The sequence below is a fragment of the Thunnus thynnus genome, chromosome 5 (assembly GCF_963924715.1).
Source record: "Thunnus thynnus chromosome 5, fThuThy2.1, whole genome shotgun sequence".
NCBI classification, from domain to species: Eukaryota; Metazoa; Chordata; class Actinopteri; order Scombriformes; family Scombridae; genus Thunnus; species Thunnus thynnus.
Genome location: NC_089521.1, coordinates 28356910 through 28374063, shown reverse-complemented (window position 1 = coordinate 28374063; position 17154 = coordinate 28356910). Strand labels below are relative to the sequence as shown.

Genomic DNA, 17154 nt, shown 5'->3' with positions numbered 1-17154 from the left:
ACAGGCAAAAAAGGTGTGATTTTTATTAAAACATACCGCTGATAATTTACAGTCAAAAGATAATAGTCCCTGTCCTGTATTTTCCCTACTATTCATCTTTGATAGGGCTGCTTGCGGCATATAAATTTACATTTCTTTTGCAAACAATCTTCCTGTGATTCAGCTCTGATGTTTGTCATACCCAACAATAAATCTCCCAGTGTTTGTTAAAGAACAGGAAGTTGGAAACTTCCTTTTCTGCTCTTGAGCAACAGACATTTTCAATTGGTCAGTTACTGTACCAGCCAAGCCCCACATGCAACAACACAACACTGCAGCGGCAGTCAAGGTCTGAATGCATGTCTGTCATTTGAAAAAAAAAAAAAAAAAAACTTCCCTACTGTGTATGATCTATGTCATCGTTAAAATTAGCAGTAGCCACTTTGAATGACTAATGAGTGGGAAGTTAATACTATTCACTAGTCAATGTCTTCCTCCATTCTGGCAAGTTTTGAGAAAGTGCTTCTCCAGTCTAGATCTACAATAGCTGACTGTTTATGGAAAATGGGTGGTAAATTAAATTTATGGATTTATTAGCCAGTAGATGTTAATTGTACAGGTTAGTGCCTGGTGACAATGAAGCTGCTAAAACCCTAAACTGTGGACCTAAAATCAACTCTCAGCATTTCTGAAAAACTGATTCAAGATCAGAATTGTGAAAATTATACAATTCTGTAGTTTTGAAGAAAATTTATTAAAGAGTTTAGAGAAGAGAACAAACTGTGGCCTTCACTGACAGTGGCATTAAAGAGGGAGTTTAACGGAAAACAAAACCAGATGTTTGGTCAGATTCTTAAGTTTGTGTACTTACTCTTTGATCAGACAGTTCCTGATCTAAATCAGGAAACTTTCTCAACTACATTTTATTTCAGCAAAGTTCTTTATTTAACACTGATGCATTGAGCAGTTATGCATATTGTGGCTAATCAGTGTAGTGGTTCATGAATAATAATATATATATATTATATATTATATATTATTATGTTTTGTGGAAGGTTTATTAGACTGACAGTTGCCATACCAATAGTAATAAGTACTTTGATTTTCAGGAGTGATGTTGTGGTTCACACTCACTTCCTCGGTGACGATGATCAGCGGATATCTGTCCTCTGACAGGAAGTTGAAGATGCACCAGATCTTGAAGGCGTCCTCGTTGGAGATGAACAGCTGGCTTTGATCCAGGTTCTTCCTGGAGCACAAAGTCCAGCACATTCTGTTGAAGTCCTGACGGTCGAAGTTATCCGTCACCTGTGGCAGAGCAGAGCAGAAGCTGTGGTGGTGAGTCATGCTTTGATACAAACAGTTTGTAGGGAGACAGTCTATCTAGCAAAGGACACAGATAAAACTCCCTGAGCTGGCAAACATTCACCCTGCTGATAATCTCATGAAACAGGAAAACATGAGCAGACTCAAGGCCGCTGCTCTGTTGCTGGTCCTCTCCTCTTGTCAGTGCTGAAGTGAATTAGTTTCATATTTCAACAAGTTGTGAGCAGACTGAAAGAGTGATGTCCCCCTGTCACATAGTTTTATTTTAATACTTATTAGAGACCTGAAGAGGCAACAATGAGTTTTTCTCAAATAGTTAAGACACAAATGAGAATGTTGATCATTGCTAATCATCTCACATGCTGTCAGATCTGTTCGAGGTAAAGGGTCATAAGTTAAAATAAAGAAGTTATTAAAAAGTTAAATCACCTTTTGGAAAGGTTTTTTTAGTGGTTTAAGTTGTAACTAATGCTTTATAGATCAGTTATAAGCCATTATTAAGAACTTAGATTGCAAGACTGTGAAAAATCCCTGACTCCATCAACACATCTTATCAAAAAGATTTCTTAACATTTATTAATAGATTAGCAACATTTATAACTGTATTGTTACCAAATATAGAGAATATAAACAGCCAAAATTATTTTTCACATCCTGGCAATCCAAATATTAAATATATAATATAAAAACAACATGAGGTGAAAAACACTTCAAGATTAAAAAGGACCCTCATCACAGGTATATTTATGTGCATTGAAAGTATATTTTTCTGCTTTGCAGAGATATTTCATGAATCCTGTTGATGCCAAACAGAAAGGTGGTCTGCTTAAAAGAAAAAGAAACGTCTCTAGTGTTAAAATTCCAGTGCAAAATAGGAGGAAAGCTCTTGAAAAGGTTGAATCGGAGCTGTGGAGGGGAAATGTTTTCATGAGCCGGTGAACAGTAGCATCTCCATGGAAACACCTGGCAGACTGACTATTAGAAGCACATCTCGTCCTGCTGGCGGTTGTCCCATCGAACAAACCACCAGTAAACCCCCCAAAACAACCCCCAAAACTCACTCTAACTAAAAACAGATCTGAAAATGAAGTGAACCCTGAAACTGTTCTCACCACCCATCACGTCTACAGTTTAAGTTTGGCTATTTAAAACGAGTAAACGATGAGAAACGTGATGTGGTCTTTACAGTTGTGGTTTGATCTGGCAGCGATGCAGAACCTGGTTTCACAACCTGAGATGGTCTCCGCCACACATGCATGAACACATAAGTTGATAACAGCTGAAACTGTCAGAGGCCAAATTTCCATCCAGAGGTAGCGAAAGTTTAGTGAAAATTTCCAGAAAATCATCAAAAGAAATGCTAATTAATACACATTTCCATACTCTGTTGTATCAACAGTTGGTGGTCCAGTGCCAATAAAATATGAAGAAGATCACGTAATGAAAAGAGCGCCTGTCTAACCTCAGACGATTGAAAAATGTGGAAAATGTGATGGAGATATTTATGTTACAGTTGGAGTGATACAGTCTCCTCATTGGTCAATTAGTTAATTTTCTGTGCTCTGTGTGTGTGTGTGTGTGTGTGTGTGAGAGAGAAACATTCAACCAAAGTGAATGAGTGCAGTGAAGTACTCTGGACTTTTCTAAGGCTTTTGACCACACACACAGGATCTGACGCAACTCTCTATTGTGCTAATTTAGGGTGAGAGCCTGTGTGGAAACCTGTGCGGGATGTTAAAGTGATACTCCACCCAAAATCTCTGAAACACTCATCCCCTGAAGGTTTGGAATGTAGCTGTAAAACTTTTTTTTTTTTGTTTACTACAAGATCATTGCCTGTTGAATCCAGTCAGATAAAATGGATTCCACTGATGACAAATATTCACAACAAAAAAACAGAAATAGAAACTTCTCAAATAATTGCTGAATAATACACTTCTCCTATGTCTGGTCATATGCTCAGTATGTTATGAACAATCATTGTTTTCTCAAAATATGAGTGAATACACTACTTCTGTGTCAAGCTATTCGCTTCCTCAAAGTTCTGAAGCTTCACTGGAAGATTTTGTGTATTTTGTCATATTTTTGTGAAAATTTGAGCATTTGAGGACTTGAACTCAAGCTTTTAAGCCAACATGGATGAGAAAAACATGGAAATTTGAACATTTATAGTACATTTCCATGACAACTAGGCAAACTCCATCTGCTGAGGAGGATAATATGATACAGTTGAAAGCTCCAGAAGAACTAGTGAGCGAACCTGTGAGATTAGTCTGTCAACTACTGTTCAAACAGCTTTAAAAAGGAAAATGTCCCAATGATGAATCATTCAGAAATCTGGAAGACTTGACTTCTTGTAATTTAGAAGACGCGTAACTTGCTTTTTATGTTGTTTTTATGTTTTTCTACCCTGGTCACATTTATTTAAACTGTATTAGTTTTACAGTTGTAATGACATAAAGCTTGAACTTAAACTGACATCACACTCTTTACAGCCACCTGTCAACTCTTCAGGTGGTGTTTGAAACTCTAAAAATAGATTCTGGGTGCAGTGTTGTTTTTAAAAGTAGCATGCAGCCGTAAGAAAAAAAGTCTCCTCCCATCATAAATGTTATCATATTTCAAACTGTGGACACCTCAGACACAGGATACAGAACTGATTCAAATAAAACATCTCCTCCCTCTTATCGGCACTCAGCAGCATGAATGCGTCTCATCATGTGAGGATGAGAAATGATGGCTGGACCCGACTGTATCATCCTGCCGGTTTTAGACGGGTGTCTTTGAATGAGTCAGCGGAGAGACTGACTGCAGAGCGAGGCGCTGGCAGGATGACAGACAGGGAGGGGACAGTAGTGAAGTTGTGAAAGTGGGGTTTGTTATGAAAGAGCAGCTCTTTGTCTAACATTGTTGTGTCATGCTCGTCCTGTTTGTCTTTGTCTTCTCAGCTCGCTGGCCTTCTCTGTTCCTTTCTTTTCCTCCTCGCACTCTATCCATCAATCTCACTCTCTCTCTCTAACAGTCTCTACTCATCAACAATGAGAGCCTTGTCAGCGCTGCCTCCTCTCCAGTGCCACATGTTCATTAGGATTCAGGATCCAAACGGCCTTATCTCCTGAATCCCAAACCTGCAGTAGCATTTACAATCCGCCCAGGAGCTCCGCAGACAGAAGAGAAGTGAAACAAGTGGTGTCAGATTAGAGTAACACAGTGAAAAGGCTTGTTACAAGTGCAACAAGATGTCTGCTGTGTATCATAGGGTTTGTTAGAGATGAAATACTCATTACCACTGACAGAGAACAGTCCAGTTTTCAGCAAAGATGAAATAATGACATGTATTGAAAGTCATTTTAAAAAGGGGAAATGAGATGAGTTTTTGAATGCTTCAAAGCACAAAATTACCATAATAATCTGCAGGTGCTGCTGGGTTGGTTGTTCAACGAATGCAGCTGCTGCTTCTGGCTTTGAAGATGATAAAACGTATCATCACTGTCCAGTGAAATTTGGTGATTTTTAATTTTTTGGAGAAACAGAATGATTAAATGTTGAAAGTTCCCCTTCTTATTCTGTCACGTAAACATTTATCCCCAAAAAATGCATCTTTACAAAGCTGAAAACGGGTCTTTGTTGCTTAAATCATGAAAAGTTCTGGAGACAGAAACGATATTGTCCTCACTTAACTCTAGTGGTATCTAGCAGTTAGTTTTGGTTTTATTTGTCCATGTTTTAAGGTTTCTGTCTTTGAGATTTCTGTCTTCTGCTTCTCTTTATTTAACTGGTTGAACTTTAAGTCAGAACCAAACTGGGTGAATCAGCTTTCTAGCTACAACACTGCACACAGATGGAATAAACTTCCTGATTATCTTAAATGTGACTCTGGTCACTTTCAAATCTAAATTTTAAAGATTGATTCATTTCTCTACTGCACTTTCCTTTGTTGCAGTAGAAGAAACTTTCAGCATATTACTGCACTGTAAACTGTGTTAGCTTTTAAGGCATTATGTAAAGCACTTTGAATTGCTTGTGTTTGAAATGTGCTATACAAATAAATGTGCCTTGCCTTACTCTAGATAATCCATACAACACACTCAACAGGTTTCACTGCAGCTGCTTTCTGCTGAAGAAACAGTCTTTGTGTTCAACAGTTCACAGTGTGTTTTGTGGATTATCCAACGTTTCTGTAAAGACGTGTTGCTGTTTAAATCATTTTTCAATGCTGATTTAGAGACAGGAATCAAAGATATAGAGATCTCAAAATGTGGCCAAATAAAACCAAAACTATCTGCATGGCTACAAACACTCAGCTGCCAGTTTATTAGGTACCCCAAGCCAACACTAAGACCACATTCAGACCAACATTAGCCCTCTCAGTCCTCTCAGTCATTTGAACGGGGGCAGTCCGTCGACACTGAGGGTGTCAACACAGAGGTTCCAACAAAAAAGTTGAACTTTGTTCAACATCATCCCAAGTAAGTCTATCTGCAGACTCACAGTACTCTACACAACACACTCACTTTACTGAATGACACTCCCACTCGGTTAGGTTTAGGCATGAGCAGTGTGAATATCGGGTAGGTGGGTGTTGGGATGTTGTGTAGTGAAGTGGTTGTGTCGTTACTGCAACACCCCAGATAGACCCTTCTCCATCATCCAGCAAGGTGTTGCATTAGTCAATCACATACATGCTGCTGTTCACCTCCAGATGGTCGCACAGTTGCTACTGTGATTAATTTGTTAAGTTGTAAAATCCTGTTTCTGAGTATTACAAACTTCTGTTTGGTATTTTAGTGTCTGATAAACCTTTAAAATCACAAATATGTAACTCAAATGGGATTTCTTGGATCGTAGCCTATTTCATGTCCACCAACGCAGCCCCCTTTCATTGTTTTAACGCAGGGTTGTGTTCGGTCTAAATCCTCACAATTGCAATAATACAATACAATAACAATAATATTGTACAATAATACAATAACCCTTCAAAACACCCAACCTTAATGAAGGTTATAATGTTTTTTAAACTGTTGTAGAGAAGTGTTAATTTAACTTAACTGTCATTTTGGAAGCTGTTGTTGGTTTGTACTGTGTTACAACTGAGAGGTGTGTTAATACTTTATCCAACTCATTTATATTTATATTAATGAAGGTAAACATTAGAAACACTTCTCACCTTGCAACACAATTATAAAATTACCATGAAGTTTGAATCAACATCTCTCTAAAACAGTTCCAAAAGAAACTGCACATTATAATACAGGCACATAGGTCGTACTACTTTAGGCTGCATTAGTTTAAGCTAGATGTACCTTATAAACTGAGTTTGGTGAGTTGTTTTATAATTCGTGTGAATTTGCCCTTTAAAACAATGAACATTTGACATCAGAAAACATGTATAGAAATTTAAATATGAAGCCACAGTGACAAAAATATCAGAACTACTGCCAAACAGATGCACCAAAAACCATGAAAGGAAATTATATGACAACAAGAGTCTGACATTTAACTAAAGCAGGTCAGGTCATTGTGATGCTCTCTCTCTTTCTCTGAAACACACACACACACACACACACATGCTGACACGGGGTATTTCAGGGTCACAAAGGATCTTCTTGTTTCTGTGGAATGCTACGCTCCATCTAACCACAAAGTGCTGAGCCCACGTCTGCCAAATCAACAGTCTTCAGAGTTTTGGTTTCAGATTACGGAGCTCAACAATCAGACCACACTGGCACATCTGTGACTGTCTGTGTGCTTCAGAATGAGGCGAACTGTCGGCGTTGTGCATTTTATTTTCTGCTGCATTGTTCCCAACAAGTGGAGTGAGTCAGTGAGGATGAGGATGACAAACACTATGTATCATGCAGCTTTGCTTCCTATCTATAGCATACACACACACACACACACACACATAGTGCAATTTAAAAGAGTAATTTAGTGTGTGTGTGGGGAAGGGGTGGTGGTGGGGGGTCCACCCGGTCACACAGTTTCCCTGTGCGACCGGGTGGAGTTTCCTCAGGAGTGAGGGCAGTTGAATGCACTGACCGACGCCCTCGCTCTCTGTCGCCTGGTCACCTCCACTTCAATGGGTGAGTGAGGTGGGGTGGTCATAGATGTGTGCGTGTGTGTGTGTGTGTGTGTATGGAAAAGTACAAAAAAGTGTATGTGTGTAGAGAGGTTATTCGAGTCTGCCAAATGTCTCTTCCTGAACTTAAATCCAGAATTTTTGTTTCCTGCAGGAAAGTGGGTCATTTCATAGTCAAGCTGTGAAGCCAAATTTAGCTCAAACACACAGAAACTCATTTTAAAATTTTAGTGGAGATACAGAAGTTTCCAAAAATACCAAGTATTTCAGGATCAATTTGGGGGATGATGCACAGGAACATCGAGAGTATTTCCACTTGATTGAATTGGAATCTTTGAATATTTAACTCAATAAAAACATAGTTTCGTTATAGAGTTGGCACAAGATGATACAGAATACATATGATACTATGAGACACTGTGGATAAGACACTTGAAAGGGAAAAAAGAGGGAAACTTAAAAGTTTTAAGTGAGCGTCATACTCACAAGGTCTGATGCAATGTTGGTTAAAGACGTCGTACAATTTTCCTGGTATCTATCCACTTGCTTAAAGAGCTGGAACAAGGAACTAATGAAGCAACTTTTAAACAAAAATAAAACCCAAAGTTGCTCAGAAATTGCTGAGTCTAGCGGTATTCATGAAGAAAGAAACATAAAAATTACCCACAAATCACTTTTGGTTAGAAAAAGTTTCACCATTGACCATGAAAACTGTCGTCTTTGTCCACAAGGGAAATTTACAAAATACACTTTAAAAGATCCATCAGAGGTTAAGTTGAGACGCCAACATAGGCCTAAAATTCAACGTCATGTGACAAGTGTCACAATCCCTTCAGACATCACAAAAGACTCTAATAGAAATGTTACAGCAACACAAAGAACAACACAGCTGGTAAACAGATAAACATTTTTTATCCAATGATCCAATCAATGAGATAAATAGAAAATTAATCAATTGTCATTTTGTAAGATAAAATGCCCCCTCCCCCCCAAAAAAAATCACAGCTTCTGTTACAATATTTTGTGGTTTTCTTGGCCTGCTATGATAGAATCGATTAATTGAGAAATTAATTAATCAATAAGCCCAAAAAGATACATTAACTATTTGGAGCAATCACAGACTTTTTACATTGTTTAACTGTAATCAATAATTAAAGTGGTATAATTTTTAGAAGTCTTATAAACTATAAATTTGCATTTAAATATAAAACTCTAAACTCTTTACTACTATTCTAAAGTAAAATAAAAAGGTTTTTAATTATTATTATTATACTTTTTAATGTGTCTGCAGATATTCTATCACATTATCACATTTTCTGAATACTTAATAAAAATAAAATCTCCTTAGTTTAAAGCCATGTAAGCAGCGCGCCTCTTAAGAGTTTTAATCCAACCCAGAGCACAGAAACAGAAGCTCTGATAGGCCAGGTGGTGTCACATGTTGGCAGGAGTTTGGCCAGTCAGATTTCATTCATTTTTGCTCATTAAACTATCAATTCATCATTTAAAGACAAAGTAATCAATAATAACCAAAAATCCTCTTATGATGATTTTTTTTAACTTTAAGATGTGTAATGCATCAGTTAAAATTCTAATTTAGTTTGTCAGTATACATTAGCCATCTTAATTTGATACATTTATTAACAGATTATAACAAAACACTGAAAATAATCTATAATTATTCTGGTTGCACTCTTAAGACTCTAATCAACCAATAATATAATGAAGATATCAAACGAGTAAAATAGCAAAATAAGCTTCAAATACTCCTGAGAACATGAAAAGACCATTAAAAACATCACGGACCAAACTGCTGGACAGACATTAATATGATTATATTGTTGGGCAACTTTGTCTTACATATATAAAAATCTTCAAAATCTAGTCCAAAGTTCAAGTTTTGGTTGAATTATCTCATTACAAAGATAGTCGAGATGAAATGAAAAATGCTTTTTTAACCCTTTTCATTCATTACGACATGCCCACTTGTGTTTGGGAAAAGTGTTGCCAAACATCTCATCAAGTCTCAGTTTTATTGATTAATTTATTGTATTTTTATATTTATATTTTTACTTTTATAATGTGCAATTCCCCCTTTTTGTGTTTATTTACTCTGATGTCTCAGTTTTTGTCTTTCCGTTTGTTTATTTTTTTGTTTCTTCTTATGACACAACAGAATTCCGAAGCTTTCGCCATGGCAACAACCATCACTGTGACATCACACAGCAAGAATTCCAAACAGCCAAACAGAATTCCATGGGAGCTTGTGGCTTTTTGTGACATCACAAAAGGGAAAAAGGGCTAAATCACCAGCGCTCCATTCATGCTGTGACCCCTGTTATGACATCATCACACAGAGACAGCTGAATGAATCGCCTCAGTGTTCAGTGACTGGGTTTGTGTTGCAGTGTGAGTGCAAACCAGTACAATGACTGACAGACACAATAGAGTGTGACACCAGCTCAATATAATAATACCATGTGTCAATCAGTGGAGCTCTACGGACACCAGCGTCTTGAGAAAAGATTTGCTGGATCATGAGACATAACTTTTAAACTTAAACAGGTTTAAATTAAAGGACAACCAAACACATGAGTCTGGTATCTACACGTGGTCATAAATGAGTTTAGTTTGGTGGTCGAGTGGTTTTAGACGAATTCAATTCCTAAACTGACAGTCAGGTGACATGTTGGTTTCCTGATACAGTTGTTCTCAATCTGAATCACTAACACTGCCTCCCCTCTTTGTGCACCATGCAAGTAGAAGTGACCAAAAAAGAAGTCCGATGATGGATTTATCTCCCTAAATTATACATTTATATCAATCTAGCAAACATCATATTATTTAAAAGTAGTTATTACGCTTTCCATAATAGTTGTTATCTGAAATTCTGCTGAATTAACCCAACAAAATGTTATATTTAGCATCCAGCATATGAGATTATATGACTTTATTTCTGAATACAGGCTGCATACATCCACCCATGCACTCAACAAGCTCCAACAATCAGAAGGAAGGGAAACAAGGCAGAAAAAGTCTGTAAAACACTTGTAGCCACTCATCAGGGTCGGTTTGTGTTCCATCAAGACCGGTTCATGCGACATGTTGTCTGACCTCAGCAGAAATCGAAAGTGTTTATGGTTTATTTTAACAGCAACACTTCAAGGCAAAGTTAAAAGTCAGCTGTCATTTAGTTTAAATATGGGCGTAAAGGTGCAAATGTTTCTGGAAGGCGTCTTAAGATGCGTTCAGACAGAGCGTGAAACGCATTAACACCCTGCATAATTTGCACGAGTTTGACAGCTGGACCATTTGTTTTTATTCGCCCCAAACAGCCAAAATACCAGCTGCACCTTTGCTGCAATCTGGCTAACAACGGATGCACTGAATGTGTTTCTGTGTGATTGTGTTCAGTTCAGCCTCTGACTGAACTCCCCGGAGACTCAGAGGTTCTCTGTTAATTCTCTCCAGTCTCTCTTCTTTTCTCTCTCGTCTTTGTACTCTTTATGAAGCAGATTCATATGTGAAAATTTTTCGCTCGAGTTTAAACATTTTCAACTTGCACTGCCCCAGGTGACTTTTGACAAAAATACCTCTGATGGAGGATACTGGACCCTTGAAGCTTCTTGCTGTGAGCACACAGTAACTGAAGGTGACCCAGATGAATTCATTTTTGTCAAATAAAGCTTCTCTTATCTGGATTTTGACATCTGGACAATAAGAGGACACTGTATAGACAGTGGACAGATAGAGAAGAATTTTTTAGTGTTTCCCCCTATGTACAGTGGAAATTATGTGGATATATTCTGGACAGTGTTACATCTATTTTAAGTCCTGTCAACTTTGGTTTTTGTGGGGTTTTTGTACTCATCGTTTTCCATAAAGAGATGAGTCACTTTCAGCACAAAGAAACCTCAGATGTCGAACCCAATGACCTTCATTGTTTCCGCTGTAAAACGGAGAAATCACTGTTTGTCAATTGTTGTCACGGTTCGGTAGCTCTATTTATAGTGACAGCACCCATACAACACCAAACGGATATATTGTACTATAATTACAGCCCACAGTAACCGTTTCACTTCACTTCACTTGTAGAACTTGTAGTTACATCCAGGAAACTTGTATCTGGCCTTGTCTGATCACTGATAGCAGATGACCACTGTGCAATACGTTCTGTGATAGAGAGCGGTGGTCATGAAGATGAAAAGGTTTGCAGCAGTGATGCATGTTACTGAAAATCCGTAAACTTCCTAAATGTTGTCTTCACCATCAACTATCCCTATCGGCATTTGAAATGACCCCATGTGTTATCTCTGTAGCCGCCGTAGCCCCAGCAGGTAGTTAAATAACCCCTCAACTTAAAACTATAAATCAAAGTTTACGCTAAAAGACATCAGACTTGAACTTGAGCTTTACTTTTAAACTTTTTGACCCATCACAACTCTTTCAGATGGCAGGAGGCCACAGTGCAGCATCCAGGGACCAACTCATAGACAGGATTGTCACCTGTGCATGTTTTTGGGGTTCAATCAAGCAAACAGCCAACAGGAAGACTGAGCTCTTGTCTAAACTTCAACTGAAGGAGGATAAACCTTTTCAGAATCTACTAAGTGAACGTAAATACAAAGCTGTTGACCAACAACACTTGAATGTTCAGCTGAGGGCTCAGCTGTTCTCTAAACTGCTGCTTTATTCTCACGTTGGACACAAACAGCAGCTGAATGTCTTAAACTCAACATGAAGTATCATGCGACTGCGTCCAGAGTTGCTACACTGTTACTTGATCGAGACTCGCTGCTGTTGACTGACCTTGTCCAGAATGAACTTGTTCAGGTATGGCATGTATCCCTGGTTGGAGACGGGACCCTCGTCGTCATCTTTAAAGTGTTCCTCCAGTGCAACGGGGTCATGTGGGATCTTCATCACTGTGCATAAGTTGTGTGACAACACCTGGACAGATGGGGAAAATAATATGTTATTTTAGTGCTGCAACTTACAATTATTGCCATTATCAGCTCATCTGTCAACAGGTTTTTGGATTAAAAGAGCACTTCTATAACTGTCAGATTCATGGTGGACAGTTATTAAAAAGGATCTAAAAAGGATCAGCAGAACCAGAGATATCATGTTTTTATTCCATGCAATCTTCTTCCTTGTCAAAACAAGTAAGCTTTATTTGTTTATTTATATAGCTCTTTTTAAAACACAGTTACAAAGTGCTTTACAGACACATACACATGCAAAATTGAAAGGGATAGATGAATAAAATAGACAAACACGACAGAAAGAAATCAACCAAAATGAAATAAAACAGGACATGGGAAGAAAAAGGGAGGTCTATAGAAAGGCTTGTCGATATAAATGGGTTTTGAGACATCATTTAAAACAGTCCAAGGATTCAGCAGATCTAACAGATTGTGGAGAGTTACTGTAGTCTAACCGGGAGAAAATGAATGTGTGGATTAATTGTTCAGTAGAGGACAATATAGGTCTTATTTTTGCAATATTTCGTAACTGAAGAAAACAGGACTGGACAAGCTTATCAACATGATGGTCCAATGTCGTATACTGGTCGAAGATGATACAAAGATTCTTAACAGTGGATTTAGTGTTTGAGTTAAGTGGGCCAATAAACTGAGTAGCAGCAGTGACAGAGATTTCAGGACCAATTAAAAGAACTTCAGTTTTGTCAGGGTTTAGATGGAGGAAAGTTCGAGTCATCCACTCTTTGGTAGCAGCTAAACAATCATGGAGGGAGGACAGTTGGTTCAGGTTATTGGTTTTGTCAGAGAAATAGATCTGAGTATCATCGGCATAACAGTGATATGACATTTCATGAAAATGGCTGAACAACTGACCCAGAGGGAGCATGTACAATGAAAACAGGATTGGCCCAAAGACAGAACCCTGAGGGACTCCGCACTGGAGGGGAGCTAAGTGCCTACATTACAACTGCCAACAGTACAGTTAGAGATTCAGGTGTGTTATGCTAGTCATGGCTAATGTAGCCTAAAGCAGAGATGTGGAGCGGGCTACAGAGATCCGGTAACGTCCCTTCTTTCTAACTCCACATCAATAGATTTTTTTACATTTTCAAATTCGTAGTCTCGACTCAAATGACATCACTTGAGCCAATGTATCTGATTTTGCACCGCTCCCTCTGGAGTCAGAAAAGGCTTTATACTACTTTTCCCATATGCAGCAGTACTGCCTGACACCTGGAGATACTCTGATGTGTAAAATTGGAAGATTTTAATTGTCAAGTCCATAAAATTACAGGAAAAAAAGTGAAAAACACAACAATTTTCCAGTGCCGAAGAAGATGTTTTCAAATTGCTTGTTCTCTCCAACCAACAGTCCAAAACCCAAAAAGATTCAATTTACAAGAAAAAAGCAGCACATCTTTAAAACATTTACATTGCTGGGACCAGTGAATGTTTAGGATTTTTGCCTGATTAACTGAGTTATTGTTTTAGCATTGATTGATGATACGATCTAATCTGTAAAGTTTGACTGATCACCACGAGGACTTGAATATATTACAATCTACTGAAGGACTCCGTTAAAGGAGCACATTCTTCACATTTGAGGATCTATTCAATTTGTAGTGTAAGTTAATATTTAATGTTTAATGCACAGGTCCACTCAATGAGGTGAAACACTGGTAAGTAGTATAAACGTTCCTGAACATTAATAGATTTTCAGGCAGTTTTATGAAGTTCCAAGTTGGAAATCAGAGCTTTCAGAAAAGCTTCTCAATTGCAATTACAACTGCAATATGACATGAACATGAAATACTACATGTAAACAGAGATGGAAATAATGAAGATAACAAAGAGGAAGCATGAGCAAGAGGTTTTCCAATCAGAAAAGAGGATTTTTTTTTACTGCTTTCAAAAGATGTAACGTGTCTTAAAAGCTCAAAGCTGAATTACTTTCTGGGCCGTTGGGGCTGCCAGTCTGTCGTCTCCTCATCTGATAATTAAATGCTTTTAAGTGCAAAATAAAGCAACAGCTGACCTCAAAACATGACCTTAATTGATGTTGGGGTTTTTTTCCACATTGCTAAACAATGATTGGCTCCATTGTAGCTTTGCTTGAAATATGTGGGTGTGTCAAAACGTTGTATATACACTGAGTGATATCAACGGAAATTTAAAAAAGTTTACTTTTGTTCTACATTTGGATTTTTCCATAAGGGTCAATCCAGTTGACCCCTAACAGGACAATATTTCACTATTTTCCTCTCTTAAGGTTACTAAAGTTCACATATCTGACATGAAAGGTTACGAGCTGAGTATAGTTGTTGACATGGAGACTCAGCATAATAATAAATACAGAATGCTCTTCCTTCATGAAAATACAGTATTCTGTTTAAGTTTGAGCACTAAATTAACTTTGTACTCACCTTCTGTCTCTTAAAACAACAGTCAAAAGAGATTTTCTTTGCTGTAATCATTCCTCCTGTTCATACTGGCTATTAAAAAAGCTTATAAGAGGTTTCAGCAATCTGAGTTAGTCACATCAAGTGGATATCTGCCATATTTACAGCATCAAATTCCTTTGTTGTGTTTCCTCGGACAGTGTTTCCCTGTTGAGCTGCGGTGGAAGTAGGCTATAGTAACAAAAAGAGGGACTTTGGCACTAAAAAGACAGTAACGTTGAAAGATATCTACTTGATTTGACTCATTTGGACGATTGAGCTTCAGATAAACTTTTAGATACCTTTTTGCACAGAAGGAGGACTGTGGGTTTTGTCCCCCATCACTTACATTCTAAGTGCATTATGAAGGGATCTTCTAATGGCCGGTATGAACAGGACGATCGATTACAGCAAGAAAAAACTGCTTCAATGTTCATTTTGGCACCTGACAGACTTGAAAAATTGTAAATTTGTCCTTTAAGACCTTAATTGTCTACATATGTTAAAAATCAATTCATCATTTTTGCAGTTTTTCAGTAGATTCTGGTGCCTCATGTAGTGATGCTGGTTCTTTTAAGTCAGAAGAATGTTCCCATGACTTTAAATTTAGTATAATTCATCCTTTAATCTCCTGTACTCGCAGTGAGTTGTAGTTTTGTAGTTTCTCTGTGGAAACCTACTGAAATTGACCGTCGGTAATCAGTCGTTGAGCCTTCAGACAGGTGCGTCTCTGCTGCTGCTGGCGGCTCACAAACAGAAGCGCACTTTGTGTTTTAGTATTAATTTCAGAGGAGGAAGAAAAGCCTTCAAAGGTTTTGAACATTTGCCAAAAGATACCAAAAGTTGTGGCAGGTTTGAGAGTTTCCTGCTTGTCAAAAAAAATGCCGCTCACACTGCCAGAAAAGAAGAGTAAAGTTTACCTTCAGCTGAGATTTGGAGACTTTCCCGCTTTTGTCCACATCCAGAGCTGTGAAGGCGTGCCATATGGACTTTAAAAGTTCGTCCCGGAGGGTCATGGTGCTCAGATTAAACTCGTCCTCGTCTTTTCTGTCCTGCTGTGTGTGTGTCTCTCTCTTCCTCTCTGGCTCTCCGTGTGTGTCTGAACCGTTTCTGTTGTTGGACACAATGAGGCGAAGTCACATGACGCGCTGTCAGACACTGGCCGTGCGTGTTCGGCGTAATGATGATGATGATGATGATGATTTAAGAGCTGCAGCACCGCTCAGCGAGAGAAAATTATACATCAAATCCGTGTGTGAAGCATGATCAGTGTGTTTTATGTTCCTTGCGAGGTCAATGTCAAGTAATGGCTCAGACTTTGGCCGTTTATTGATTTATTAGTTTAATAAAACTGCCCGGAGAGTTCCGGCTGTATGGAGTCCCAATGTGTACAAAATTAAAACACTTAAAAACATAATGAAGTAAATTATCGGATGAATGAATATAGATACAAAAATACAAAATACATTAAAAAATGCATAATGTGACCATCAAATTGTAAAACAATGAAATACATTGTAAAATTCTATCTCATCCTGCTAATTTTCACAATCTCAGTTTAATTGGCAGGTCATGTGTTTTTGTTTGTTTGTTTGTTTGTTTGTTTGTTTTAATAATACAGCAGTTTTTTTACTTCACAGTTGGCTTTGTTCAAAATGCTGAACTGAATTTTAAATGTTGGGAAAAGTGCTTTTCAAGGCAAAAGTGCAAATTTTACTATGAAAATGATTAGGATTAAATAACATTTAATAATAGAGTTAAAAAAAATATTGGATTATTCACAATTCACAATTAATGGTTACTTTACATACTTTGTGTGTATTTATTCATATGATTATTTATTCCATAATGTGTTATCTTAACACTTGGTCCCCATATGGCTGAGCTCTAACTGAAGGCCAAATATTCTCCTATTTGTAAAAACATTTAAAATACAATTCTAATATTTTTTCCCCTCCATTTATATCAGTTCAGTAAATATCAGAAACCTCTCAGTTTAACACAGTACAATTAAATACCTCCACAAACTACAACCTTAATCCAAATGATCCACTGAGCGCCTTGCTAAAGCGGTCTTCCACTTGATGTCTCCATCATAGCTTTCGTGAAAGTAGAATTAACTGTAGAGATGTTGTGCTGGACTGCATCACATTTAGCTTGGTGTACTTTATAAACTGGCAACTGAGTGTATCTACATGCAACTTTTATCTTATACAAGATACATTTTAACATCAGTTTTCTTAATATTATGATCATTACTTGAGAGGAAAAAGCACACAGAGGTGAGATTTCCAGGTTGATGCCGTGATGATTCGGGTTTGTTTTCACTTCAGGTATTTGTAGCTGA

General features: G+C 37.8%; 1 protein-coding gene across 1 annotated transcript in view; it reads right to left on the bottom strand.

Annotated features, from left to right (window-relative positions):
* Positions 1-15957, bottom strand: part of swap70b (switching B cell complex subunit SWAP70b) — a 32932-nt gene extending 16975 nt beyond the window's left edge. The window contains exons 1-3 of the mRNA XM_067590563.1: positions 15728-15957; positions 12194-12334; positions 1114-1287 (exon numbers count right to left, since the gene is read on the bottom strand). Of these exons, the coding sequence (XP_067446664.1) occupies positions 1114-1287; positions 12194-12334; positions 15728-15823 (411 nt within the window). The 5' untranslated portion in view covers positions 15824-15957. The remainder of the gene's footprint in view (positions 1-1113; positions 1288-12193; positions 12335-15727) is intronic.
* Positions 15958-17154: the final 1197 nt, after the last annotated feature.